The following is a 26,920-nucleotide window of genomic DNA, read 5'->3' as shown; positions in this document are numbered from 1 at the left end:
TTTCATGTAAAATATATTCAAAATATAATGTGAATATGAAATACAGTTTAAAATATGCATTGTCTGGATCAAAGTGCAGCATGAACAGAAGTGAAGATATAATCCATCAAAGTTCATGCCACTTTATTATATGTCTGACCCATTCATATCTATGGGAAAGTTGGGGATTAATGTTTACTTCATAATAGGAGCAGAACCTCCAGTCTTCCTACCTCCTCATGTACTGTGCACCAAAGCACTTGTTCGCTTCTGGGATTTGAGCCAGGTTGGAAGAAAAGTTATTTAGGCAAGAGACCATGGAGAGAAAAGGCAGAAATCTTTTTTAAAAATGGACCCCCCAAAATCTCACATTTACATTTTAATCAAAACTTTAGTTTCTCTTGATCAGTCTGTAGTCCTATTCAGGCATTGTTGTAATTGTGTTCAGATGTCTGTACACTTGGATATATACGTAAATGACTGTACCTGCACTCCTTTTAAAAGTGAACTTGGGAACAAGCCTCTTCAAATCTAGGATACAGATGTGAAGTGCACAGTGGTACCTACGTTTAACATAACATATGAATAACTTGCCTTAAAAGACTTCGTATTTCTTTGTTCTAGTTTTTCTTGGGTGACAGCGACGATGTGGTTGAATTGTACAGATCTGTATCTATCTACACTGTCCATAGATCATTCGAGTGCTGAATGATATAATGTGTGAATAGGGTTCAAATGCTAGATATTTCTCTGATACTCTGTGTGTACTTGATGGAAACCTTAAAAGACTCTGTATTTCTTTGTTCTAGTTTTTCTTGGGTGACAGCGATGATGTGGTTGAATTGCTCCCCATTCTTAATTCATCAAATGGGAGTTCTTCTGATGCAAGCAATCAGACACTCTGGTATATTCAAAGCAACTACTTTTTCCTACCTGTAAGTTTGTATCATATTTATTTATGTTTATGACATATAGCAGGCACCTTCCTCTTACAAGTGTGTCTTTTTATGATAAAAACTAAGACCCTCTAGAAGTGTGCCTGCTCTGTGATTGTTCCCATGTTGAACAGATATTTGTTAAGGCTCCCCCCCACATAGTTCCTCTGGAGGTGGCTGACATCTAGACTAATGCAGAAATTATGCTGCTAACATTGCACTGGTGTTGAAGGAGAAGGGGTGATTTTCACCAATTTCCCCTTTGCCCCAAAGATGTCCCTGATGGCTGCATGAGCACTGCATTATAACACAAGTGTAACATTAGTCTGGATGTCAGTCCAGAGAAGTGATACACCTCCCAAGGAGGGATAGGCATACTCCCCAGTGGGCCTTATAGAGCAGCATCCAGTGGTGACATTTAAAGAGGCCAGCATGGTTTTTGAGAATGTAGCCTTACAGCCCAATCCTAGGCATGTTTAGCATGAACCGCAGTTTGAGCACTTTTAGGGAAATGGGACCGGGAAATTTAATAAAAAGGAGAGCAAGTCCTTACCTGCTGCCCTCCGCTTCATGCAGCTTCCTGCTGGGGCGGCGTGCATCCTACCCTTGGTACAGCAGCGCCAGCATGCACATGGCACCCATGCATGCTTCCCAGTTCCATTTCCCTAAAAGCGCTCAAACCACAGTTTGTGAACATCCCTAATTTACATGGGACTCAGAGGGGTTTTTTGTATGGAGTAGCACACAGTCATGTGAGCTGCCACCTGTCGTTTGAAATACTTTGGCCCAGATACAGGTTTTCCACCTTAGTGAGAACTAAACTTTAGTTACTAAGTCCAAATTCTTGTTTGGTTTTATCTCCCCCTTCCAGTACTTTATCTACAGCTGCATTCTGGGCTTGATTTCATGTTCTGTTTTTCTTCGGATAAATCATGAGTTGAAAATGGCAATGATGCTGGTTGCTCTAGTGGCCTACAACATCATTCTTCTACACACACATGGCCCTGTGCTGGACAACTACAGCAAGTTCCTATATACAATGGCGCCTCTAAAGAGGTAGGGCAGTTAATTTTGTCCTTGACCTAAGTTAACTACTTAGAGCCAAATTGGATGTTATTGCAGAACCTCTCATTCTCTTCCTTATGATGTCTAACAGAAACAAAATGTGACGGGACTTCACTGTGTTGTATGTCTCAGTGTCTGCATAGCCATCAGCCAGTGATGTGATTGTACAACACAATGACTCACATCATGCATTGTATTAGACATCACAACAAAAAGAGAGAGTGAAATTGTTCAGAATGACAGCAACTCTGTAAGGTCTTTCACACCACCAAGAACCATAAGGTAGGAGGCAGTAAACCCAGCTATTTCTGCCCATGAGACTCTTGGGATGCCTGCCAACCCAGCCTGTTCAAATGTGGGAAGCCCGACTTCTTTACCTTGATTTTTTTACCAAGGTAGGATGAAAATAGCAATTGCCCTACCCCAGTCTGCTGATCGTGGGTTGAAATCCCCATTTTGACCAGTCCCCGGCAACTGGCGACCATGTTAATCAGAGAGTTCTGCAGTTGTTTCTCTAGTTGGAGCACAATGCATTGTGAGAGGCCTCCTTTGATCCTTGGAGGACCCAGCTCCCTGAGGCAATAATGGAGCCCGCAATTGTCGTGTTCATGTGGGGTTGAGTTAGCAGAGCCCCATGGAGGCTCTGCTCATCTGCTAGGAAAGGGGTAGGAACTCTTCCCTCCTCCAGATCACCCCCAGATGATCTTGTGGAAGACTTGAGAGTCTCTTATGAAGTCTAGTTTGGCTCCTCTCTTTAAGTAATTGAAAGTCTCTGGGTGTTGTGTCTGGGCAGGCGGGCATGTGTTTCAGGAACACAGTCTGTCAGGAGCAGGTCAGGAACCAAGAAGTCAGTCCATAAAGCAAGCAGAGTCAAGATACAGCAAGCCAGAGGTCAGGAACCAAGGTGTTAGTTCATACCAGACAAATTAAGAGTACAGTAGACCAGAGATCAGGAATCAGGAGGTTAGTTCATTTGTCTGGAACAGGCAAGGCCAAGGTCAGAACAGGCAAGAGTCCAGAACCAGACAATCAGTTGAGCAGGAACAGGTTAAGTTTAAGTCAAACAGGCAAGGGGTCAGGAGCCAAGGAACCACGAGAACAAGAAGTCAACTGTGGTCACATTCACAATAAAGTTGCTTCAGCCAAAGGTCAAGACAAACTTAAACAGAGGCAGGGGTGCAGCCCCACCTAAGATGCAAGACTTAAAGGGCTTAAGTCTTAAGAGGCAAGACTTAAAGGGCTATTTTCCAGGTGCTGGCTGCTGTGGAGCTGGGGAACTGCTGGTGGAGGGGGTCAAAAGATACTGGAGGGACTAGTGGCAGAGTTAACTCAAACCCCTCAGAAGTCACTGGAGACCCTGAAGGCAGAGATCACTCAAACCTTTCTTCGTCTTGCAGGTCCTCTGTCTTTTCCCCAGGTTCAGACTTGGGGTTCATGGCACGGGAGGGAGAAAGGCAGGAGAGCAGAATGATTAAGTTCAGTTAAGTTGTTTATTGTTGGTTTGTTTAGGCTAATTGTCAAACAAATAATAATAGAGCACCAGCACAGACTACAATAATATGGATAAACATTAGTTTTCAGGTTTGCAGAATCAGTCAATTAAATAATGAATTGTATGCTCTTCAGCTTTGGCAAGAGGCCGTGTTATCTTCCATAAGAGTGGTTCTTACTTTAGTAGCATATGTGCTTATACTACAACATTATGTTTAGGAAACTAATCTTTTCCACAAATTAGCTACCTTGATTTTTTCCTACCAAGACTAAAATTTCATTCTGTCAATGAAATCTCTGACACGCTTATAAATGGGGCATGTGAGCAGACACGGTTCCAAGATTTGTACCTTGTTTGACCCACAATAATATAATCTTGCCTCATATCCTGCACCTCCCCTTTATAACAGTTGTAATTCTTGTGTGGAATCTCACTGCAATAAAATGACTGGAAAAGGAAAAGGGAAAAAAACAAGAAACTACCAATTCAAGGAGAAGGCTACTGAACTCTATGTGCAAGGCATTTCTTTTCTGGAAGAGTGTTTAATTGTGCAATCCAATACCTCCATATCACCCAGAAGTGTTATAGTCCAGGATGAGCTTTATAATTTGATTCTACTGATTGTATAAGCTGATATTTCATTCTAGAAAGCTGTTTGTGTATCTCAGAGAAAAGATAGCCAGATTCAGAATTTGTATAGGAATTGTTTTCCTGCAAATTCTAGTCACGTCTTTGTTTTCACAGGCCAGGGGTACTGAAAGATTTGAAGACAATGGGTTCCATATCTCTCTTCATATTCTTTGTCACTCTGCTGGTACTCAGTAGACAGGTAGGAACTCTACCTCTTTCTGACTTTTACATATTACTTAAAAGATTCATCATGAGTTTGTTCAGTTGTGCTTTCTATGTTCTTATCTTTCCTGCAGAACATATAGCAAACACAACTCACACAAATACTCATATGTACTTCACATCAAACAGCTTGGACATCCTCTTTCATATTAAAACAGTGTCTTAGTGTGAAACAATTAGCAGATGACACCAAAGACAGAAAAGGACAAATATTTAGCATTGTATAGGTTCTGGGGCATGAAATGATTAGTCACCTTTGAAACTCAGGTGACCATGGATCTGTCTGTCTCTCACTCTCTGTCCCTCTCACCGTAATCTACCTTTACAGGGTGGTGAGGATAAAATGGAGCAACAACCATGTACATTGCCTTGAGTTCCTTTGAAACTGAGAGAAATATGTAACTAACTAACTAAACAGTTTTGACCAGTGGTGATCAGGTAAATGTACTTGTATATAAGAGTACACTGCCATACTTGTACAGTATGGCAGCACCTTGAACATTTAATTTTATTTATGAGATGTTTATTTATTTACAAGATTTGTATGCTGCTAGTATACCCGAAGGAGCATGCTATTTAAAAGCATAAAACCTAATCAGTAACAGTAAAAATAAAAACAATGCAAAACAAAAGCAGAAAAATGGAAAACCAACAAGCCAAAACCAGCAGCATATCAAGGCAGGATAGAACTAACCTATTCTGGGCTGGTTCAGATGAACAGTGGCTCCACAGCAGCCCTACACGCCATAATGCCAGGGCAGCTGGTGTGAATGCGCCCGCCTCAACATCATTCAAGGCACATCCTTTAATCATATGTGAGGGGTGAGCATCTCTACATGTGCTACAAAACCCTGTTTAAAAGGGGTTTTGTAGCGGACGTAGGGGGCAATCCAGATGATCACTCCTCACATACAGTTAAAGGACATGCTGCATTTTCATCGGCACGTCCTTAAGTGATCTCGGGTTGGGTGTGTTCATGCCAGCGACCCCGATGTTATTGTGTATGAGGCTGCTGTGAAGCCGTTGTTCATCTGAACCAGCCCAGAATTGGTTTTCTGGCTGCCTCTGTTCATTATATCAACATTTTCCTCACCTTGTTCTGTAAATAGTTCCAGGAGCAGTTTGTCTGCCAGACAGGGGCATAGCTAGGGGAGAGGGGGCCCGTGTTCATCCCTTTCTCTGGCGGCCCCCCAGAATGAGGGAGATAATGAAGAAAATAGGGAAGGATGGAGCTGGAGGGCCCTCAGGAGCTGGGGCCCTGTTTTCTTTGAACCTTTTCGCTCAATTATAGCTACGCCCCTCTGCCTCAAGGGTATCCCCTCTTTGTCTAGAAGGTGGATGAAAAGAATACATTTTCTTGTTTGACAGACTATTCTTGCAATGGCATTAAAGGATTCAACCAATTTCCTTTTATCACTATATTGTAGGGGCTTTGTTTTAAATCGTATGTTATTTTGTGGGACTGTTGGATGGACAGCACAATTATAAATGAAAAAAAAGTATATAATGTTATATGTATGAGCTCTTATCAGCTTCTTAAGAACTGTAGTTTCCATAGCATTGGGCTTCCTCCATTTTTCATAGCATGTTAAGAGAAAAGTTTAAAAGTGAATTCAAGACTGTGTGTGTGTTTTCCAGTTCCCCTGAAAATAACCAATTTACTGCAGTATGTTGATAGCTTGGTTTTCTAAGAGGTCTATTTTGCATTACAGTGGTTTGTGTCCTTTTTGCTTTTGAGCTGAACTAGAAAGAGCTGGAAGAGAAGTTGTTTGTTTTCCTCAGTAAATTAGCTTAGGACAGCAGTGAGTCTTTGAAAGGCCACGGTGCTAATTTTCATGATAAATATGCACTTGACAAAGTGTATCTCTTCTGTATTTTGCATAATCAGGTCAGTTCTGAAACTGGACTGTTCACGATCTTGTTGTTCAGAATGAAATGTTTGTGAGTAGCTGCTGTAGTTAGAATCTTAGAGATGATTCATTCCTAGATGTTGTATTAATAAGAACGTAAGAACTGCTTGCTGGATCAGATGAAAGGTCCATCTAGTCTAGTGTTCTTCTGTTCCTGGATGGAAAGCTCTAAAGTAGTAGGGTTGTGCGGTTTTTTTTCTTCCTGTTTTGTTTTTGTCCCGAATCCGAAACACCCCCATTTTGTTCTTTGTTTGAAACCAGCCAATCCGAAACACCCCAATTTTGTTCTTTGTTCGAAATTGCAAAATCCAAATCTGAAATGTTTTGGATTTTAAAAAATGCCCCCAGGGAAAAACTAGTGGGTGGGGGTGGTAGTGCCCAATGGATGGAAACTACCACCCAAATTTCAGAGGAATTGGGCAAAGGGCTGAGTTTTGGTGAATTTTTGAAGTATAGGATTTTTCCCATAGGGAAGAATTGAGGTTTTGGCAAAAGTATAGCTTCATGTTGGGGGGAAAGGGGTGGCCCAGAGCAGAGTAGGGTGGGTGGTAGTTCCCAGTGGGGGCAAGGAAGCTGCAAGAATTATTTCAAAGGACTTGGGCAGAAGGCTGATTTTTAAAGATGTAATGGAGTTTGCGTGTCTGTAAAGTTCTTCCCCATAGGGAATGATAGACCTCCATAATTCCTGCCCCATAACTGTACTTGGGGGGCACCAGGGTGACCCAGAGTGAGTGGTGGTGTAGAGAACATAGGGTGCCAACCACCCCCATGGGTTGCTAACCCATGGGGTACTGGGTTCTGTTGTTTCTGAGATGTTCTGAGTGTAGATTCAGATTCTCTGGTAGCATATGAGTGGATTCATGGTTTGTCATTGAAAATCTCATATGCTACCAGAGAATCTACACTCAGAACACCTCAGAAACAACAGAACCCAGCAACCCATGGGTTAGCAACCCATGGGGGTGGTTGGCACCCTATGTGCACTACACCACCACTCACTCCCGGCCACCCCAGTGCCCCCCAGGTGGAGTTATGGGTCTGATGAAACCCCCATTATTCCCTGGGGGCGGGGGGACTTCAAAGAAGCATAAACCTCTGACTATTCCTAAGAAATCAGCCCTTTACCCTGTTCCTTTGGAATCTGGGTTGTGGCAAGCACCCCTTGGGGCACTGCCACCCAACCCACTATTTTGCCCCTCAGGCCCCCTTTCTGACCCGACTCTGCCCAAAAGACATTTCAACTTCAGAAATTCTTTAAAAATCAGCCCTTTCCCCAATTCCTTTGGAATCTGGGTGGCAGCAGGCACCCATTGGGGCACTACCACCTGAACCACTCTTCTGCCCCTAAAGCCCCCTTTCTGCCCCCAATCCACCCCAAATAGCATCAACATCACACATCAACAACAGCAGAGCTTTGGAAAAAAATCAGGCAGATTGCCAGAGGTCATGCACATCCACACACACACCACCATCACCCCGCCCAAAATGCAGTTGATCTACTCACAACAGTGTGAAACAACAACAATGAAATGCACACTGCCCCACTGGCCAATGAGGGTAAAATTTACCCTTAAATTTACTTAAAAGGAATAAGGAGGCAATTGTCAGCAGATCAGCCCATGCTTTTGCTGGCCAATCTGCAGGCTGGAAGGGCTGGAAATTCAAACAGATGTCAAAACTAAAAATGGAGACTGAAGGAGAAAGACTTTCTGCGATTGCAAAATGGAGTTCCAAAACAGCCGAAACAACAAAACGTTTTGTATCCGAAACAGTGACATTTTGTTTTGGCTGCAAAATTTTCTGTTTTGAGCATTGGGTGTTTTGTTTTGGCTACAAAACAACCGAAATGGCCTGTTTTGTTCACAAAACGTTTTGTATCCAAAACGAAATGCACATCCCTATAAAGTAGGGCATGAAGGTCACCCTCCCCTGTTGTTTGTCCCTAGCATCTGCTAATTTCAAGCTATAATGAAGGTCGATTTAGCTATTATGGCTAATAGCCAATGATGGGCCCTTCCTCCATGAATTTGTCCAGTCCTTTTCTAAAGCCACTTTGGCCGTCAGTGCATTTTGTAGCAGTAAATTCTGTAAGTTAATTAAGCATTAGTGGAGGAATGTATGTCCTTTTGCCAGTTCTGAATGTACTTTGAATCATTCTTCTGCGATAATGAGAGAGGGGGGAAAAGTTCTCTCTTCACACCATTCATAATATTATTATAAGCCTCTGTTTCATAGGCTAAATCAAAACAACCCCTGTCACTTTTGTGCACGTCTCACTCAGACCACTGTTGTTTTCTTTTTCCTTTGCTTTCCCTTTATAATTATACTTATTGCTGCCTCAGCAGGATTGCAGATTTTGCCTTGCTCTACATTATTGCACTGCAGTGTCAATAGGAGCCTTAGCTTGGCCAGCAGGAGCCAGCCAAAGACCGTAGAGCTGTTTAATTCCATCAAGATATTGTTCTCCTGTTGTCTGTGCAGATATTGTGCTTGTGGTGTGCATTTTTATTGAAACTTCATACCACTGTGGAAATATTAATTCTGCAATAAAATATCTTATTAAGCTTTGAGTAGCCTTTAGCTTTTATTTGGTAGCTGGGGCTAAGCAAGCGTTTTTAATTTGCTGTGTTAGGTTTTAATTAAAAGGTGCTGCTTGCAATACTTCTTCCCACACCATCAACAATAGTGTTATCGTTGTTACTGTGCTGTAGTGTATAATGTAGCTCATGAGCACTGTGATATCACTGACAACAAGACATGCAGATGGACCCATCCCAGTGTCACATATGGCCTTTCTAAAAACAGAAGGTTTAATTTGTGGGTTTTTTTTAATTTGTTGATATAAATACATTATTATCACTATTAGGATTTATTGGTCACCTCTTTTAAAACAATTGGCTAGCATCTAGACTAGACTTGTACAAACGTAAATGCTGTTGTGCTAGTGTAAGGACATGGTCATTGTGTGAAAAAAATTCCCCTCTGTTCCAGACTAGTTCTTGTGCTCGTGTAACCTCTTGCACAAGCCTCTATCTATCTATCTATCTATCTATCTATCTATCTATCTATCTATCTATCTATCTATCTATGCAAACAGGGAAGTCCTTGCACAACTTCTTGTGCAAGCTACTGCACGAGCGCAGATATTTGCCAACAGGGAATTCCTTGTGCAACATGCATTCAAGTGGTTCCTCTTCTGCTAGTGATAGCACAACTTTGCAGAGCAGTGCTATTGCAAAAAATCCTTTCAGGAATGCTACGGTTGATGCTCTCCAACAAAAAACAGCCTTCAAGCTGGTGTATTAAAAATACAATTAAAAATCATCAGAAAATGAACAGCTTGGCATAAATAAACTCAGTGGGGATTGCCACAACAGCAGGAGAGAGGAAGTGATGGGAAAGTTTGGAAAGGAAAGGTGGGTTTTTATCATGCTCATGCCCATGCCCTTTAGGTTGCCAATAAAGATGCTTCTTGGCAACCTCCTTGGCCAGGCATTTCATCAAGTGGGTGCTGCTACCACAGCAAATGCGAAGGCATTGCTGCCTGCAGAGAGAGAGAGGGAGGGAGAGAGAGGGAAAGGGGCCTTACTGAAGTTAGTTCTCTACCTACTGGATTGGGTCCAAGCCTTACACTGTGAATGGAAGCTCCTTCTGTGCTGGAGAGAACTGAGGGAGATACAGGATGGTATTGTTGATCTGAGCAAGGAAACAGCAGGCAGGAAAATGTTAAGTGCTCTCTCCTATGGCTGCTTCTCTGCTCCCAATTACTCTCTACCTGCCCCCCCCCAGGAGTCCTGATATTGTTCTATGTTCCTTGGAGCCTAAATCTGTGTTGTGCCACTGTATTCAGTGGATCATCCATTCAGACACTAGAACAGCTCTTATTATGCCTCCTGCTAAATAACTTCAACATGTAATCCTCACTGTTTGCAAACCTGTGCGGTTGCAAGAGAAAATGACCTTAGTCCAACTGTGTGCATAGGCCAATCTGTCAGATCATCAGCAATCAGGACAGTCAATCAGGACAGTTTCAGCAAGGAAGAAAGTCACTAACCCCAGCCTCCTGCTCTTTGCCCTGATCACCTGATCTAATAACTAATTATCTGATGGGGCTTCACACGTTGTGGTGGTGGCTAGATCAGGCTGGGGAATTAATCATACGGCACCCATTTGGCATGTGTAATTCCTCATCCAGCTAGGATGAGGAATTGTATGCAGAAGTCTGCTTTTATGCACAGATGTCTCCAGCTGGATGGGGAGGAATACATTTTGTTTCATTACCTCTGGGGGAGGGTATTATTTCTTTCTTTCTTTTAAAACCATCTGGTAGGACAAGATGCCTATTGTTTCTTTATTTCTGTGTCCTCTTTGTAACAGAATGAATATTACTGTAGGTTAGATTTCCTGTGGAAGAACAAGTTCAAAAAAGAGCGAGAGGAGATTGAGACCATGGAGAACCTGAACCGGTTGCTTCTGGAGAATGTGCTGCCTGCTCACGTGGCTGAACATTTCTTGGCAAGGAACTTGAAGAATGAGGTCAGTTCTCACCCATCTATGGCTTTAGCTGATTTGAGCTAAAGCTGACCAAGGTTCTGCACTAGCAACAGTTTTGCACAGCGTACTGTATGCTGCCTTCCACTGAAAGTGAGAATTGGCAAAACAGCTTGCTTCCATTTCTAGTTTCAATTTTGCAAGAACAAAGCACAAGAGGCAAATTTTGTCTGAGGTGCACTCTGGGGTTATGCACTCCTCACTTGCCCAAGTTGTGTTGCCCAAGCAGGGCTTGGTTTCCTTATGAGTGAAAAATCACTGAAGACTTAATGTTACCTTTTATAATATCTCTTTATTAACAAACATACAAGTTGAAAATGAGAGAGCAGGCAGGCATCCAGACAAACAATGCTAGTATTTAAAGTGGCATCAGTTCTTCAAAGCAAGCAGCACTCCTTCAGTATCCCTCTGCTTTATGGTTCGTTATTCCAAGACAGCTACCTGCAAACATCTTTTTCATTGTTTACTGTACTCCAAGACAAAATTGCTTCTAGCCCACCCCCATATACTGGAATAACACTAGTCTGACTTGCACATATATTTCCCATTAAGGAAACTTCCAAGCTGTTTACTAAACAAAAGAGCAGGCCATGTCCTAACTATTCTCAACCAATTTGCTTAACAAAAGATGGTCCACTTAATGGCTATTACAATATTTTGTGTAATGCCCAGTATGATATTGGTTAGGGTTTGAGTAGCCCACTGTGAACATTGACTTTCACTCCATTTGATATGATTTCTTTTCTCAGGTCCATTGTTACACATCATGCTAGCCTTTCTTAAATAGATCCTACTGTTGCTCAAAATGCACAGTCCATTCAGCTTTTTACAAATAGCCAGGTATTCCTATTTGCTCACTCTATTCCATTGATCACCTGCAGGCTCAAGAACTCTGATATACACACAGAACTCCAATGCCAATCTCATTTTGGAAGCACACTTGTGCACACGATCAATCTGTACATCAGTTCAATTAGGATTGATTTCCAGTTTCCTGTTCTATCAATGATTCACCTCTTTTTTATGATCAGTAACTCCATTTGGCTAATGCATGTTTCATATTCTTCCAAATTAATTACAAAGATGAAAGAAAACAGTGTCAGGGTTGTCAAAGCCGCATTCTTAGAAATAACAAAAATAGTTGAATTCCACATTCTTATTCTTATTTTCTGGAATAATGAGAAGCTCCCAGTAAAATGGGTTTATGAGAGGTGTAAGAGTTCAAGATTTTGTAATCAACTGCTTTAGCAAATCTCACACTGAATATCAGCAGCATATATGTGATATATCATAGGGTTCGGCCACAAAGAGGCAGAAATCTGTATAGAGAGTTATTTAAAAAATAATAATCAGCTAGTATTTGAAACATTTTTCATGGATGAAAGAGATTCAAATAGTAGTAAAAAGAAGTTGTCTGTGTCAAAAGCAGCTGCAAGGATCTTGTCCATGAAATTAATTGTCGTCCTCCTTTTTTCTTCATCTCATATGTGTCATATTTTATGAATTCCTTGTGTCCATAATATTGTATGATTGGGTCTTTTATTCTTCTCTCTTGAATAGGATTTATACCATCAGTCATATGACTGTGTCTGCGTCATGTTTGCCTCCATTCCAGATTTTAAGGAATTTTATACAGAATCTGACGTTAATAAAGAAGGCTTGGAATGTCTCAGGCTTCTAAATGAGATCATTGCTGACTTTGATGATGTAAGTACTTATTGCCATTAACAAAAATACAAGCAAGAAGTGATGCTATTACAGAGATCCTTCCTCATTATGGCCACAATCCCAAACAGATGACTGCACTTAATCTAATTGAAATCCATTAGTTTAAACACGCAACTCTGTATTGAACAAGCTTCTAAACACAATTTAATCTGAAAGTTGTATGTGGCAGCTGGTAATTGATAAAAAACATACATAATCTAACATAAGAACAGCCCTACTGGATCATGCCCAAGGCCCATCTAGTAGCATCCTATTTCACACAGTGGCCCACTGTGGGAAGCCCACAAGCAAGAGCTGAGGGCATTCCCTTTCTCCTGCTCTTAATCCCCTGCAACTGGTATTTAGAGATGTTTACTTACCCACATTTTTGCTGTCTTGTTTATCACTCAGAATGAGCCATAAGTGTTGTAATTTTTTAAAATCCTACCTTTATAAAAATGTTGAAGTCACTATGAGTGAGTGCATAAATTACTACGGGTGAGAATAGCACTACAAATCCAGGTATACCAGTAATACTGTCTGCTGGAAATTTCTGACAACAACTCATTTTGGAGAAATAAGAAGTTATTTTCCAGCTAACTAACCCACATTTGGTGAAGATTAAATACTCAAAATGCATTCAGTTTCACTAGTTTTCAGTTGAGACAAGAACAGATTCCTGCACCTCTTTGAAAAATAAGCTTACAAACTCAATGGCTGGCATACTGTACAACATTCTGTTTACCTTGTAATGGCATGTATGTGCAACTGCATTTTCACGTTTCCACATTTGTGCAAGAGTGCTCTTGCACAACTGTTTCTGTGCTCTGTTACAAGGCAGATGGAGCGCTGTGCAGTACATTAGCACCAGTCTTTTTTCTTTTCTTTACAAGCTCAGTCTTGAAGACATACAATAAAAGTTTTCATATTGTTATGTACCACTAATACAGAAATACTATATGTAAGTTTAACTCAGTCTACTTAAAAATGTGGGGCATCCAGTGTTCCCTCTAATTTTTATCATCAGTGAGCGGAAAGTTCTGGGTGGCAGTATCAAGGCAGTGTGCGAACATAATTCACATACAGACACACACAAGGAAAGAATTAATACACAATTTGTTTTAATCTTCCCTCTGCCTACTATGGTGACACTCAACATTCTGCTAGGCCGGCGGGGGCTGCCCGTGGGGGGAACTGCAGTCGGATTTCCTGCATTTGGGGAAATCACAGGGGTCAGCACACCCACAGTGCAATGGATGAGCCTCACCTTGGGAAAACCTCCTTCATAATCAAGGGGTCTCCTCCCCGCGTCCTCCTCTGGCTCCATCTGCAGTTCCCAATGGAAGTCTCGTGAGATCTGCAGCCGGAACTGGAGGAGGAGGAGGAGGAGGAGGAGGAAGCCTGGCTGGGAGGGAGGAAGAGTTGGTGGTAGCGGCGGCCCAGCTGGGGAAAGGGGAAAACAGGGGAATGTTTCCTGGCCATGGAGAGGGGGAAACAGGGTGCCAGGCAGTTGGGCGGCAGTGGCAGGCACAATAGAGATTACGTGCCCACCAGACATGCGCGCACACACGCACCTTAGAGGGAACAGTGATTAAGACCATACTCAAAGCATTTTGGTAAAATGTTTAAAAAGTTAAATTATCATAATGGGCTGCAAAACTGTTTACTTGATCAGCTTGTATTCCAGTTTTTATTGTGTAATCTCTGAGAATGAACAGCACAGGATTTTGTAGCACTTATTGAAATATTGTGTACATTGGTCCAATCAACAAAAAACATACTTTTTCTTAGCTAGTGAAAATAAGATTACTCAAACTTTGTTTTTGGCAACAAAGCAATAGCAAAACTATTTTGATTTACATGTAGCGGATTGTTATTTGAATGCTTGCTGCTGAGCACTATCTGAATCTAAATGGAATTGCCATTGTACCATGTGTTCTTTTAGGCTGTCTGCCATGTTTTTTCTTCTGTGATTGTTTGGCTTTATCTATTGTTTTGCATTGTTAGCATGATCTGTTAGTTCCTGGTGCCAATGGTGGAAACAGATAAATGAGTTACACAAATCATCATGCTCACAAAAGAATTGCTAAATGTTTTTTGGTTAAACAATTTGAGGCTTCAGATCTGGCAATGCAACTGAACAGATATATAATTTGGTTTGGTATGTAGCTTTATGGTAAAAGTGCGGAAACAAGAAGAAACCACAGTTTGAAGCTCTGGCTGAATTTGTACACCTTTCAGGACTACATCGAATCTTCTTTTCACCTTGAAGTGCAGCAGTCCTGAGCTGCATAAGTTATGATGAACTTGAAACCACAGGGACCATAAGCTGTTAGAATGCAGGATGGGTTTTGCTCCTCAGACTTACTACTACTACTACTACTACTACAACTACTACTATGAATATTTATATACTGCTTTTCAACAAAAGTTCCCAAAGCAGTTTACATAGAGAAATCAGAACAAATAAATATAGCTCTCTGTCCCCAAAGGGCTAACAATCTAAAAAGAAAAGTAAGATAGACACCATCAACAGCCACTGGAGGGATGCTGTGCTGGGGTTGGATAGGGCCAGTTGCTCTCCTCCTGCTCAGTAAAGTAAATCACTTTAAGAAGATGCCTCTTTGCTCTTAGCAACTGACTTGCAAGTCAAACTCGATTTCTGCTCTCAGAGCATTCCTTCAACCTCAGCAAACTATCCTATGACCATATACATCTTTTAAAACAAATCTAGCTATTATGGTGAATGGCATGCTTAATATGTTCCAGTGACAAAATAATTGGCAGTAAATCATGCTGGTACATGTATTTATTTTTATTTATTTAATTCTTAAGCAGTCATTTGTTAGAGAGAAGCTGGATATTGTCTTATAAAGACTTTCCCCTGAAGAAGAGGTTCACCAGTTTTAAAACATGTTGGGGCTTTTCCATATCAATAGTTATTTTTGCACCATTCCTTCCATGTCGTTTGATCCTGGTTGGTGTAGTGCCCCACCTTCTTGTGCGTTTAATTTTTAAGCCCAGACACACTGACAGCACACCATTATAGGAACAGGAAGTGTGTGTGTGTGTGTGTGTGTGTCTGTGTGTGTGTGTGTGTATTCCCCACTCAAAAGAACTGAGCTCTCTCTCTCTCTGTGTCTACACATATAGAGACATATATATGTCTATATTCCCCGCTAGAAAGAACTGAGGGTCGGTGTGACCCTTCTGGATCTTGAGTAACTTGCCCTGGCCAAGTTTCCTTATTTCATTTCCTCAGCCAGGCGGCAGCTCTGGAAACCAGCTTGGCTTAGCGAAAAGTGCTGGGCTGAGGGAAGAGGCTATGGGGAGGTAAGCAGAGAATGCTGGGAGGTTCCATGCTCATTACGTATGTGCTCTTTTGCTTTAAAATGTATATGTGATTGGAGCAGATTCAGGTTTAAACAGAAGAATTTGCCACTGTTGTGTCTAGTTTGGCCGTAAGTAAAAATAAGACAAGTACTTCTGGATCCACATCTGCTACATGTGCTTGTATTATTCCTCCAAACAAGTGGCTGGAGACAACATTGGGAACTGTGTATTAACAATGCTGTTGCATTATTTAGCCACCAGACATCCAAGTAACTTATTTTTTTCCCCCACAGCTGTTGTCTAAACCCAAATTCAGTGGTGTTGAAAAGATCAAGACCATTGGGAGCACTTACATGGCAGCCACAGGACTAAGTGCAATGCCCAGCCAAGAACACAGTCAGGTACATCAAAATTATATGCCGCTTGTAGAGACCATATCGTAGATTTAGTCTTGGGTGTAAAGGGCCATGTGAGAAGTTCAAGGTATGTAGCAGCACTTCTGGGACATTCCAAAGGCTCCGATCAGCCACTCCCCAAACTGTATGGTACTTTGGGAGCATTATTCTGAAATACACATCGGGAGGGTACAATCTGAAAAATAAACTGGGAAGCGTGTATGCACAGGAGTATTTGCTCACCCCTTTGGGGCTTTTTATTCCAGCCTGCAAGGTGAAAATGTACAACAGTTTGAATCCCCATTAAACCATGAAACTCACAGGGTGACTCTAGGCCAGTCATGTATCTCTCAGCCTAACCTACCTTACAGGGTTGTTGTGATGATAAAAATAACCATGTACACCACTCTGAGTTCCTCGGAGGAAGAGTGGAATATAAATGTAATTAAATTAAATTAATTAATTAATGTGTGCTCCCAAACCCATATTTGCAAAAGTAACACAACTGTGGGAGTGAGAGGAGGTATTTGAATCAGTTATGAGACCTTATCCCATCTTGCACCCACAACATTTCCCTGCAGGTGCCTTCTCCACCTTGGTCATTTTTATCTAGGGTTGCCAACTGTCCTGCACTGCGTAGGATGTCCCTACTTCCAGCGGGGAAATGCTCATCCCGTTCGGAACTCAATTTCTCCCTCTTTTTGACCTTAATTTTTTTAAAAAACAAAACCTTTTAAATTTGTTGCTATGCGGTGGCAGCGGAGCAAGGATGGCGGTAAGAGCTCCTCCCACCTCCCAAACTACATGAAGTTGGGGGCTTGGGGCAGGGTGAGTATCCTGGTGACAGACACACTGCGGCTGAAGGCAGTGACTGATTGCAGGCGGGACTGGAGAGAAGGCGACGAAAGAGTCCCTTACTTGGACCTGCCTTCCTCCCAGATGAGGCAGATCGGGCCCATTTCAGGCTTCTGTGCACTGCCTCATTGTGCAGGCAGTGCCCCCACAATGCCCCCAACTTCATGTAGTTTGGAGGCAGGAGGAGCTCTCGCTGCCATCTCTGCTCTGCCACCACCATGCAGCAGCAGCCAGCCACGACCACCTGGTGGTAATGACCACCACCAGAGAAGCATGCCTGCAGACAAGTCCTGCTCCGAGGTGGCCCCGCCCCTAGGTGCCCCCCACCCCACCCTCGATGTCCCAGTTTCAGCCAACGTAATGTTGACAACTCTATACATTTCATCTCACCTCAGCTGGGCTTACATCTGGTCTTGGTGACTTAACTGGGGGCAGGAGGGGGGAAGCAAGCCATATAAAATGTCTAGGGAGTATTTGCAAGGGAGAATCAGCAGTTGGAGGCTAGTTAAGCATGCCCACCTCTCATCCACCAATTCTCCTCTGCAAAATTTCCCCTTGCATTAATTTTAGAAGGTGGTAGTGGGGTTGGGACTGGGAGCCATATGTGCCTCACAATATGCAGTTCTTTTTTCAATGACCGACATTTTGACTAAGGCTGCATGCATGAAATGGGAAGAAGCACCTGTGCTACTGCTGCACCACCACTTGTTGTTGGGAAGGGTGGATTTTTACCCATCTCCCTTTCCTCTAAAGTGCTCTGCACCTCCCCAAAATATGTCCCTGAAGGCTGTGTGACCCTTGGGGAGAACTTTTTGGGTGACACAGAGTACTTCCAGGGGAAAGAGGGGACAAGCGAAAATCAGCCCTCTCCCTGTGTAATCACCATACTGATTACACAGTAGAGAGGCCTTCTGCTGCAAGAGCACATCTCACCTAGTGCATGTGCAGTCTTAATCTGGATATACACCAGTATATTGTGTGTTTAATCTTTTTCCAACAACACAAATTTTTCTCTTTTTTACTTATAAATTTTTTGAACAACTTTATTTCTTGGCCAGCAGTAAAGTACAACTCACTCGTTTTTGCTGACTCTGAACATGCTTTTAATTGTTAAATAGACAATCTGCTTATCTTAGTATAGTTATTTTTAGTATCTCACAACTGTGAATTTAGAATGCCTGTAAAGGACTCCCAGAATGCAGAGGGCGGGGGATGTTTCTCATCCTTGCTGATAATAGCAAAACCTGATGTTCTGCCATTAGAAGACTCTCATCTGTATGTTGCAAAGTGATTTTAAACTTTCATAAAGCTACTCTTTCCCTCAAGGTTCTTGGAGAGAACAGAATTATGCCTGTTGAGCAAGTAGGATGCATATGAAGAATCATGCTACATGTTTCTGAACATTGGGACATCCCAATCCTATCCTCTTCTTTTTATTGCTGCAGCTCCAAGAGGGACTCATGCACTGCTGTACAATAATTATTAGTGAAGACCAGACCCAGAAGGTAGCTGAGGTATCCCCACTCAGGATTCACAAAGTTAGATGATGATCCAGTGTCAGACCCTCACTCCATCATAACTACAATTTATATAAAACTGGCATATGAGCTCCAATAGGGCTCATATGCTGCTAACCCCATGTTTGGATAACTGCCCACCTCTCAGGGCAGAGCCAAGCTGTAGATCCTTATCTACTCTCCCTGTTGTTCTCCCAGCAGTTGGGAGACCAATGGAAGAGAGTGGACTAACCACCAAGGAAGTGAGTGAGCGGCATGTCGTAGGGATGGCAGGTATCTTACCTGGGGAAGATTGACTGCAGGTCTTGTGCTTGATGTCTACGAATATGTTAAGTCAGACCTGAAGACCATAGCGCAGTGCTGATTATTAATTATTATTATCATTTATTCTATTTCTATACTGCCCTTCCAAAAATGGCTCAGGGCAGTTTACACAGATATAATAAATAAATAAGATGGATCCCTGTCCCTGAAGGGCTCACAATCTAAAAAGAAACATCAGATAGACACCAGCAACAGTCACTGAAGGTACTGTGCGGGAGGTGAAGAGGGCCAGTTACTCTCCCCCTGCTAAATAAAGAGAATCACCACATTAACAGGTGCCTCTTTGCCAGGTTAGCAGGAATGCATCCTGTGCATCCATCACATATCTAATATAAAACTGATGTGTAGGTTTTGTCCTTGTGGAGACAGAGCATGAATAAAATAATATGCAGCCTGATTTTATGCATGTTTACCCACAAGTCCCACTGAGCTCAATATCTGCATAGGTTTGCAAGCCTAGTACTAAGCTTCATTCCTCCCAGTAAGTTTACAGTAGATTGCTATATTCATATGGGGTTTTACTGAGAACAAATTTCTCAAGACTGCTTTGATTATTGCAGTTATCTTACTGGGTGTTGTGTGTGTGTTTCTCTGTTCAGGAGCCTGAACGACAATACATGCATATTGGGACAATGGTGGAGTTTGCATTTGCCCTTGGAGCAAAACTGGATGTCATAAACAAGCATTCCTTCAATGACTTCAAGCTACGAGTAGGTAAGCAACACAAATACTGAATCTTGTCTCAGCTACACTGGTAAGAACTATTTTCTCACATACTATGCTAATGATCCCACTTTTCCACAGTGCCGTGTGCTACTCAGTATAAAAACTTATCATTTCCCTCTCTAATAATCTCAACACATCCCTGTAGTCAAGTGTAAATTCTAGGACACTTTGCTACAAAATGTACAGGGAACATGTGAATGTTGCAAGACATTTTGAAAAATAAAGAAAAATAAAGTAAAGACACCAAGTATAGGGTCTAGAACACTTGGCTACAAAATGTATGGTGAACATGTCCATGTTTCAAGACAATTTTAATCAAGCAAAAGGATACAAAGTCACAAATGAATGCAAATTAATAGCAATAGAGAGGCTAAGGAAAGCATACATCTTGATGCGAACAGAGAAAGTTGACATAACTTTATCGTTTTCTCAAGAAATATTTAGTAGTGACCATCAGGGCACACCGAGGTATTTTTGGCGCCTGGACCTGAGGCTGAATGGCTTCAGACCCCCCCGTCCCATGAGCCCCCCTACTGCGAGGCCCCCCTCCATTAATTTTAAAAAAAAAAATCTCTTGGGCAGCCTGCTGGCCCCACAGCTGATCTGCCACGGCCATGCTGTTGCTGCCCGGCCCCTGCCACGTGCACTGCTGCTATTTCCGCCTCTTCACTGCCAGGGGGGTGAGTTGAGCCAAGCAGAGCAGGCCACCCCTACCCCCTTGCAGCGGGCACAGGCGGGCCTCCTCAGCCTGCATGCGTGCACAGTTGGAGTATGGAGTGTCGCATCCTGTGATATCCATACTCCATACTCCAACTGCGTGTGGACGCAGTCTGAGGAGGCCGGTCTGTGCAGGCCAAGGAGGCCTGCTATGCCCGCTGCCTAGGGGAGATGATCTGCCCCACTCACCCCCACAGAGGTGAAGAGGCCTAGGGCGCAGAAGCGGCAACGGGCGCAGCAAGGGCCGGGCAGCAGTGATGAGGCATTGGGGTTCTGGGGAGGGCCCTCAGAGTACTTGGGGCCCCCAGAAGGCAGGAGGCCATGGACCCCCGGCCCGTGGCCCATGCGTATGAGGACAACCATCATAGAAGATTACTGAATAATGAATAAGCTGACCTTTTCTCTCCATTCTGCTAGTGGGAAAGTGCTAGAACAAATAAGATACATGGATTTTAAAAAATCATGTGAAATCAACAATATTGCCTGCTTTAAAAGTGTAAATATTTTGGTAAATAATTGGAATCCAGTGGCTATATCTCTTGTGAGATCAATTCATCTTGCCAGAGATCAATACATCTTGCCAATACATCTTGTACTGTGAGATCAATACATCTTGAGAGAATATCTTGCCACCTTTGGGTATGGTCAGGATCCCATCTAAGTTACATTTCTCTTCTGCTACTTGGTTTCTTTCTTCTGTTCAGTTTTTCTGCATTTTTCATTCCTTTTCTTTCATTCAAATCTTATTCAGTAAATATTTATTAAATAAAACACTGTATCATCTTTTACAATCTGTAGGGTTTTTAGAATGTAAAGGAGGAAAATTAAACTCCTTCCTGATTGATGAAGGATAATTTCCGAGACTTTAATTTACTTTTAGTAATACCAGATACTTTTGAATGCATTAAGAGGTTCAGAGGAATGAAATGAAAACCATGAATAAGTCTATCCGGCAAATATATCTGTAATCTTTGATTTTTAATTTAACAATATTTTACTTCAATTCTTTTAGCATTCTGTACAATTCCAGTATATTCTTTCTGCTGATTCCATTCATGCTAGTGCATAGTGTCACCTAGTGGAGAAAGCTTGACAGTCAGTAAATATTTGTGTTTTCTGTCTAAATATGCAGATTGTGGAAGAATGCTTTGTCACTAAAAGGATCCATCTCCATTAGGATAACTAACATTGTATTTGTTTGCTTGCATCACCCTCTACTTGATTCTTTTTTGTGCTTTCCCAATTTATTTTTGTCAGGTCATAAGACACCTCCCTTCAAGAAAATGGGGCAGCCTGTAAAAAGAAGTGAATACATTAAAAATTTTAAATATATATATATAGTGCTTCCTAGTTTTTCATTAGGAGAGCAGCATTTACTTGCCAGCTGCATAACATACTCTTAAAAACCAAAATGTAAGATAGAAAGTGGAAAACAACTAAACAATACTTCATCATGGTCTCTATGCATCACACTTGGATTGCACCTGTGCAAAGCCGGAGTTTGGATCTTTCCAGAGCTTTCCCATAAAAGGAAAAAAAGAGTGGGAATGTGCTCCCGCTAGTGGATAGCCTTACCTGTATCCTCAGTCTTTGAACTGACTGTGATTCTTTCCTCCAGCTTTGCCTGTCATCAACAAATTAGTAAATGAATTACTGAATTACCCTTCCCCTTTATTTGGTTATTGCTTATTCTGTCTGCTTGCTCCCTCTATATACTTCCTCCTGTTATTTTTTTCATGTTATTTTCACCTCCCCCCACCTTTCTTCTTACTTGTCTTCCTATGGCCACAAAAGTGATGTTCAAATATTGCACAGAATGTGCTGCTAAGATCCCCTCTTCAAACAGCCACTCTCTCTGCCTGTCTTGTCTGCTTAGAGGTTCAGCAGCAATCGGAACCTGTGGAAGCTCCTATCTTTGATTCAGTCCGGCCCGCACATCTCTGTGGAGCTGCCACTGCTTCCAGCTTTGGCCCAAGTAGTCAAAGCTTCCTGGAGAAAGCCAGCATCAGTATCTGCTACTTCTAGGAAACTTGAAAATACGTACAGAGTACAGCAGAAGGATATTACCTTCTTAGCTAAGAATCGTATTCTCAACTGAGTCATTGTGGAGTCCATGCAGTCTTGCACCCAACAGCGCCTACTATCTACCCCATTCAGTAGAGAAGAGAAGAAGTTGGACATACTAAGCAGGAAGGTATTTGTCTGCTAGCCTTTTAGTGAGAGTAGCCAATCACCAAGCTATTGGGCTCGATACCAGCATTTTAACTTAGCTCCTTTTCTCAATCAGCTCAAACAAGACCAGAAAGATGCTGCCCTTCTTTACTAAAACAAAGGTCTTTGAGTAGCCAAGCAGCAGTGTCGTCACAACACTGTATGGACTGTGGTTCCTGCTCTGTGTCAACTGCAGTATCTCTTAGGTGCCATGCGTGGTTCCACTCTGCCTCTCTATCTCAGGAAGCTAGAATGTGCATTGAAGACCTACTTTTTGATGATGAGGCTCTCTTTGGCCACAATAATACACTGGAAAGGATCCAAAAACTGCACTCTACTGCCAGATCTATGGACATTTTATTTATTTTATTTTTATTTATTTATTTTTACATTTCTATACCGCCTTTCGTTAAAAGAAAACCCCAAGGCGGTTTACAAAAATTAAAACATACAATAAAAGCAGTAAAAACATCAAGCAATAAAAACATCAAGCTAAAAACATATAAACAAGCATAAAAACATGACAACAGATAACAGATAAAAACAGAGAAGCTGCAGTAAAAACGATCATGTAAAAGCCTGGGTAAAAAGCCAAGTCTTTAAAAGCTTTCTAAAAGCCGTGATGGAGTCTGAGGAACGAATGGCCAATTTTACAATCTTTCTCTTCTGCATCTACCAAGAAAACATTTTGGCCACGACAAAGACTAAGCATTTGTCATCTCATTATCTGATTCCTTTTGGCAGCATCAGCATTTCCAGCACCGTAAACCATCAGGTTGCTCTACCAGATCTCACCCCACCCTCAAGACAAAAATGCCCTAACCCAATGACTCCATAGCATCTCTCTCTCAATGTACTATGATGCCTGGGCTGCTATAACTACAGATGTTTGGGTTCTGGCTATTATTCGGAATGGTTATGACAGAGTTCCACTCACTGCCACCTTATTCGGGAATACGTCACACCCCCATCGCCACTTATTACAGGAAGTTGACTCGCTTCTTCAAAAGCGAGCCATCAAAAGAGTGTATTGCAACTACTACATGGGTTTTTACTCACAATATTTCACAATTCCCAAAAGGGATAGTGGATTGAGGTCAATCCTTGATTTGAAGGGTGTAAATTGATTCATCTTACAAGAGATTCCGTATAGTGATTATCCCCATCATTCTGCGTCACCTGTTCCCAAAAGCGTGGTTCACTTCCATTAATCTGAAGGACACACATTTCCATAGAGCCTCATCATTAGAAATATGAGGTTTTGCATAGGCCCTCATGCATACCAGTATTCTGTTCTCCCCTTTGGACTGGCTTCCTCTCCCTGGGTCTTCATAAAATGTATGTCTGTGATAGCAGCCCATCTCCCTCTTCAAAGTGTGAGGTTCTTTCCATACATCAATGATTGGCTTCTGGTGGCATCCTCCAAAAATTGACTCCTATTCCATATAAAGTTATCTCTTTGTCTTCTAAACTCTCTAGATATTTGCATAAATTACAAAAAATACTCCCACCAAGTTGATAGAATTTCTGGGCACTCTAATTGACTCCAAATGCACGCGTGCTTTTCTCTCTCCTCAAAAAATTCAATCAATATGTCTTGCTGCACAAAGACACACACCACAATGTCGGGGCAATGCCTTCTAGGACTGATAGCCTCAACAATGGCTATACTCCCTCTAGCACGACTGTACATGAGGACATTGCTGTCCCAATTCCTTTGCAACTTCAAGCCCCATTCCCTCCCCCGCCCCCAATGCAGACTGATGCTAGTACCCCACGAAGTTCAAAAAGCTGTACTCTGATGGACCAAGGTATCTAATCTTTCTCAGATTGTTTGATTCTTAGGCTGAGCCTTTAAAGGACCTCCCCATTTCAGCGCAAATAATTGCTTCTTGGGTTAAAGAGACCATTTATCTTGCCTACCAGGTTGCCTCAGAACCACTATTATTCCAAGCAATGATGCACAGAGAGCACGATGAAAAAAGGCAGGTTTCATACATGTAACTATAGTTCTTCAAATGGTCTTCTGTGCATTCACACAACCCACCCTACCTCCCCGCTGCAGCCTGTGGGATATAATACGTACTACTACAGGCATACAACAGTTGCCCAAAGCCTGAGGAGACAAACAGGGCTATCCACTGGGGGAGCACTTTCCTGTTCTTTTTTCCTTTTATGGGACCGTCCCATAAAAAGCCCCCCAAACAACAAAATAAAAGGAAATGAAGGGCCCTACCATGCTGGAACAACTTGAAGGCTGGTCACTTCCTCAGTATTCCCTCACTCACTTCTCTGGGGCCTTCAGCAGTCCAGTGACACCACCCCAAGGCCCAAAATCCCAATTTTTCCACAAAAAAATCACTGAGAGAAATGCTAATTTTAATGAAAATGAGCCATAAAATGGCTCCTGCACTCAAAATGGTGGACATAAATGACCTCCGAGGTGATTTATGGCCACCCATGGATACGCGGGTTGGGTGCCAATTACCCAACTGCGGATACATGAAACTGTAGATAATGAATCTGTTAGAGGTTGTTTATTTATTTATTTTTTACCCACAATAGGTAAAACAGCAGAGCACTAAGGAATGAGCACACACGCCAGTTACAGAGTAGGTAGCAGAGGATGGTTTGGATATTGCAGCTATTTAGAGAAAACACATGGAGATCCTTGTATGACTAAACACTAAATATTTATTGGTTAAATACACTTAGATAGGAAAGACCTATATCTAATCTAAAGGACTACATAGTGGATAGGTAAGGAGAGAGCGAGCAATGTTTCCATCTGCTCTCTAGGAGGAAAGGAAGGATTGTGACTCAGCACAGGAAGTGCTGCAGAGTCAGTTCAGGGGTCATAGAGTAGGGACAGATAGGGAGACCATTACTCACTGTCATCTCCAACAGAATCTGCATGTAACGAGGTCCTCCTGTACATAGAAATACTAATTTCCTACAGATAGTTACTGAGGCATCATAACACATTCCCCAGTATTGCATATATAAGTTATATTGCTCCACTGATAGATTAATACTTCTTAGTTTTCTCATTTCTTTCTCATCTCAAAACGTATTAATTTTTTTAAAAGCCTGGGATCTGCCATACTTGGCTTAACTACATTATTTCTCTACTGATGGAATTCTCCCCCCACACCCACTGCTGTTTTTTGCTATTGACTTTTGCCATTATTAATACATTAATGTTTAAATGATCTCCCATCTGGATCCTAGTTCTTTTAGATCCTGTATGCTAATGACAGAGAGACCACTGCCTTTGCAGAAAAAATACTGGGAGTTGGAACAATTTCCTGCATCCCCCCTCCAAAAGTACCAAAGATAAATATACCTGGCAACAGAAGGTAGCACCCAGGTGCTTGTTCTGGGTCTGTAAGGTAGTAGGGAAGCTGGATTGGCTGAGAGGAAAAATGAGCATCATCAATTTCTCTGCAGCTAACTAAGGTAGCTAATGACTGAGACAACTCTGGGGAGACTGTCACTGTGTACTGAGAACCCTGAGGTCTCAGTGCTGGCCTTCTCAAGATCATTCCACCCATTGTTGACCTCAAGCCACCAGGTGGAACAAATTTATGGACGCTGGTAACTTCCTTAATATCCACCCACCCACCACTTCTAATCTCTGGGGCTTTATTTACTAGTATAGACAATATTTGATCAAAACTACAGAAGGGTATGGAAAGGAACCTGCGAGGAATGGCATGGGGAAGGACAGGCGCACAAAGTGTTCTTTGTTTCTTGGCTCCCCTTTCTTTCCCCAGGAAAAAATCAGTTGTTCAATGAATCAGTTGTTGGAGGAGCTGAGCCCTTCTTCGTCTCTGAAGGAATTGTTGTGTGGTGGGAGAATTGAGCTCAGAGGAAGCCTTCCATTTATGGTAGAGTGCTATCTTCTGTTAGGAAGTTCAGGGGTGTAGCTACAATTGAGTGTAAGGGTTCAAAGAACCTGGGCCCCCAGCTCCACCCCCCCCCCCATTTTCTTCATTATCTCCCTCACTGAGGGGCCACCAGAGAGAGGGATGGACATGGGCCCCTCTCCCCTAGCCCCTGAGGTAAACTTTGTGTCCCATAACCTGATAATCTAATATAAAACTGTCCAATGGTCAATCATTTCTAATAATCTTTCTTGGTGTCATACTAGATGTGACAATAGTTCTGTGGCAATCATGTAGAAAGTGTAGGAATATGTATAATTTTAAGAGCAAAAAGGGAATGCAGGTCAAAAGTGCAGAACCTCACCTCAGCCATGGCTTACCTCTAGACAGTTTATTCCCCAACATCACTTTTTCCCTCAGTCAGGATACCAGAAGGAAGGTAGTCCAGCTAGGAAGAGAGCACA

General features: G+C 42.2%; 1 protein-coding gene across 4 annotated transcripts in view; it reads left to right on the top strand.

Annotated features, from left to right (window-relative positions):
- Positions 1–26,920, top strand: part of ADCY2 (adenylate cyclase 2) — a 193,363-nt gene that overhangs the window by 163,614 nt on the left and 2,829 nt on the right. For all 4 annotated transcript variants that reach the window (XM_053243793.1, XM_053243792.1, XM_053243791.1 and 1 more), the window contains 7 exons: positions 789–914; positions 1,786–1,970; positions 4,216–4,300; positions 10,611–10,769; positions 12,345–12,491; positions 16,118–16,225; positions 19,515–19,629. In XM_053243793.1, coding sequence (XP_053099768.1) covers positions 789–914; positions 1,786–1,970; positions 4,216–4,300; positions 10,611–10,769; positions 12,345–12,491; positions 16,118–16,225; positions 19,515–19,629 — 925 coding nt within the window. The remainder of the gene's footprint in view (positions 1–788; positions 915–1,785; positions 1,971–4,215; positions 4,301–10,610; positions 10,770–12,344; positions 12,492–16,117; positions 16,226–19,514; positions 19,630–26,920) is intronic.

Source organism: Hemicordylus capensis, chromosome 4 (genome assembly GCF_027244095.1).
Source record: "Hemicordylus capensis ecotype Gifberg chromosome 4, rHemCap1.1.pri, whole genome shotgun sequence".
NCBI lineage: Eukaryota > Metazoa > Chordata > Lepidosauria > Squamata > Cordylidae > Hemicordylus > Hemicordylus capensis.
Note: the sequence above shows the minus strand (reverse complement) of the source record. Positions and strands in the feature narration are given on the sequence as shown.